The 2,500-nt window shown below is 36.9% G+C and overlaps 1 protein-coding gene across 1 annotated transcript in view; it reads right to left on the reverse strand.

The window, feature by feature from the left end:
- The window catches only part of LOC122246830 (uncharacterized), a 1,107-nt gene extending 525 nt beyond the window's left edge, over positions 1 to 582 (reverse strand). Inside the window, exon 1 of the mRNA XM_086551093.1 lies at positions 1 to 582. This exon is cut by the window's left edge and continues 525 nt beyond it. Within this exon, the coding sequence (XP_086407219.1) occupies positions 1 to 582 (582 nt within the window).
- Positions 583 to 2,500: the final 1,918 nt, after the last annotated feature.

Consider the following 2,500-nt stretch of genomic DNA (forward strand, 5'->3'; position numbering starts at 1 on the left):
TGTGTCTCTTGAAGTGTCTTGGCAGTTAGGACAGCGGCATCGTCGACATCGCCGAACACTGACAGATGACTGCGCGCTGAGGAGAGCGGCGGCGATATTACTTTGTTGTTGAAGGAGGCTGTCCTCGGTGACGGTGCTGGGAGTTGACTGAAGAACAGCTGGATTTATGTGTCCCACGGCAGGCACTCGGAGGTTCTCGTAGTGGTGATAATGGTAGGTAGACGGTGCATGTGACGGTGGAGTAGCGTAACCAGCAGAATTCCACCACGCTGATGTGTGCGGTTCCTTCGGGGGCGTGACGGGTTTCTCGGCTGGAGGAGAGAGCATGGGCGGTGCGACGCCGTTGGCAAAGGCGTTGTAGTGATGCTGATAATACTGATAAGGAACAGCATTGATACCATTATAGGAGGTAGGCGTTGACACGTTGTTAAAGTGGCTTGGACGGGTGTCGGGCGGCGGCGATAGTGGTAAAGCCTGTTGCTGGTAGGAAGTGAAGTTGCTTGTCATGTTGAAAGCGTTGCTAGCTGTCATGGCTGACCAGTGAGAAAGCTGAGATTCTGCCAGTGTACCACTGCCGTACATCTTGACAATAATAATTCCTAGCGATAGCGATGAACAGCGAAAAGTGATGTTGACTTTTACCTGGGGAAGGTAATATACCTGGACTGCGAAAGGCGACAGCCAATAGGGACGCGAGTTATGACCTTCATCGAGTTGCCAGTTGCGTTATTTCCGTGTGAGATTTATATTATAGTTTTGTATTTATATTATTTCTGATAATTGAGTATTTCTTTTATGTAATTTATCAGATATCTCTCACATAAATTTTATCTGTCAAATTTAATGATATATATTTCTACCATATCTCATGATAACTACTTGTACTATATCATATGATAGATATTTCTATTGTATCTTATAACAATACTTCATCAATAAGTACTATATTGTCGTAACCATGATCTTGACTTCAGAAAGATTTAGGCAGTTTCTGTGACGGAAATCTTAGTACAGTCTTAATTACAGGAAATTGGTTCCGGGTCATAAATCATAGAGCAATCACTACAGACTGAGCAGGTCATGATTACGACTTAATTTCAAGTCATCCTCTTTATGTGTGCCGCCCCCGCCCCTTGGCCGTCCTACCACCCTCCGCCCCTCCCCCCGTCATCTTTCGAAATCTGTCTATCTTTGTTATGGAGTATTTAAATAGACTGTCACATTGCAACATATCGTTTGCACTGAATTAAGTTTTAAACACACAAACTTAGCAAGAAATGATAATCTTTATCATTTGTGACTGCATTAACAAGTTCGCGACAAGGTGTGAATTGGTTGCCCAAACATTAAGGTCATCATAGGTCATATATGCTTTCATCCTCATTGTAGAGGCAAAAGATGATTAATTATATATAGTACTTACCCTGTCTGCTTATCAGGATGTCATAATTACCACCTTTCTCAGAACTCTTATATCATATCATATTACACACAGACACACACACACACTCACACATATATATATGTATATATATACAGTATATATATATATATATATATATATATATATATATATATATATATATATATATATACATATATATGTATGTATACACGCACATACACACATATATATATACACACATACACACACACACACACACACACACACACACACACACATATATATATATATATATATATATATATATATATATATATATATATATATATATATATATATATATATATATATATATATATATATATATATATATATATATATATATATACATATATATACATATACATACATACATACATACACATCTATATATGCTTACAAATAGTTATTGACATAGCTTTTGAACACTTCAGAATTATAAAATGTGATTGACTGGTTGCTTTCCTTAATTGGTCATTTGTAACCCGAAATGACCTCTCGCGAGAGCCACCGATTCACACCTTGTCGCGAACTCGCTTTTGTCGGTCACTTAAACGTTTTCCTTCCCCTTGGCCATTTTGAGTCGCTGGCCTTATTAGCAAATTCAAATGCTTCTGATCTCTACTGGTGGGCGTGAAAGATTGTAAATGTCACACACACACACACATAGATATATATATATATATATATATATATATATATATATATATATATATATATATATATATATATATGTATACATGGGTTATATCAATGGTGAGGAAGCGAATAAGAGTAATCATAGATTATATATCACACGGAGGGAGTAAATAAGCAGTTATGACTATTATGAGCAAAACATAGCATGCAAGCAGGATATATAGTTCGAATTAAAGCTGCACTGTTTATAACCTTAACAAGAGATGATTTTAGTACAGTCTTCAGCCCATACGTGTTTCGCATATCATAATATAGGTGATTTCTCAAGAAGGACTTCCTTCCCCCTGATATATATATCCGTATATCTGGTACATGTATGGAAAACTGTGTGTCTGATTGTGATTTTAATATCAAAAT

This window comes from Penaeus japonicus, unplaced genomic scaffold (assembly GCF_977035675.1).
Source record: "Penaeus japonicus unplaced genomic scaffold, GWHDUDI00000001_assembly GWHDUDI00000024, whole genome shotgun sequence".
Taxonomy (NCBI): domain Eukaryota; kingdom Metazoa; phylum Arthropoda; class Malacostraca; order Decapoda; family Penaeidae; genus Penaeus; species Penaeus japonicus.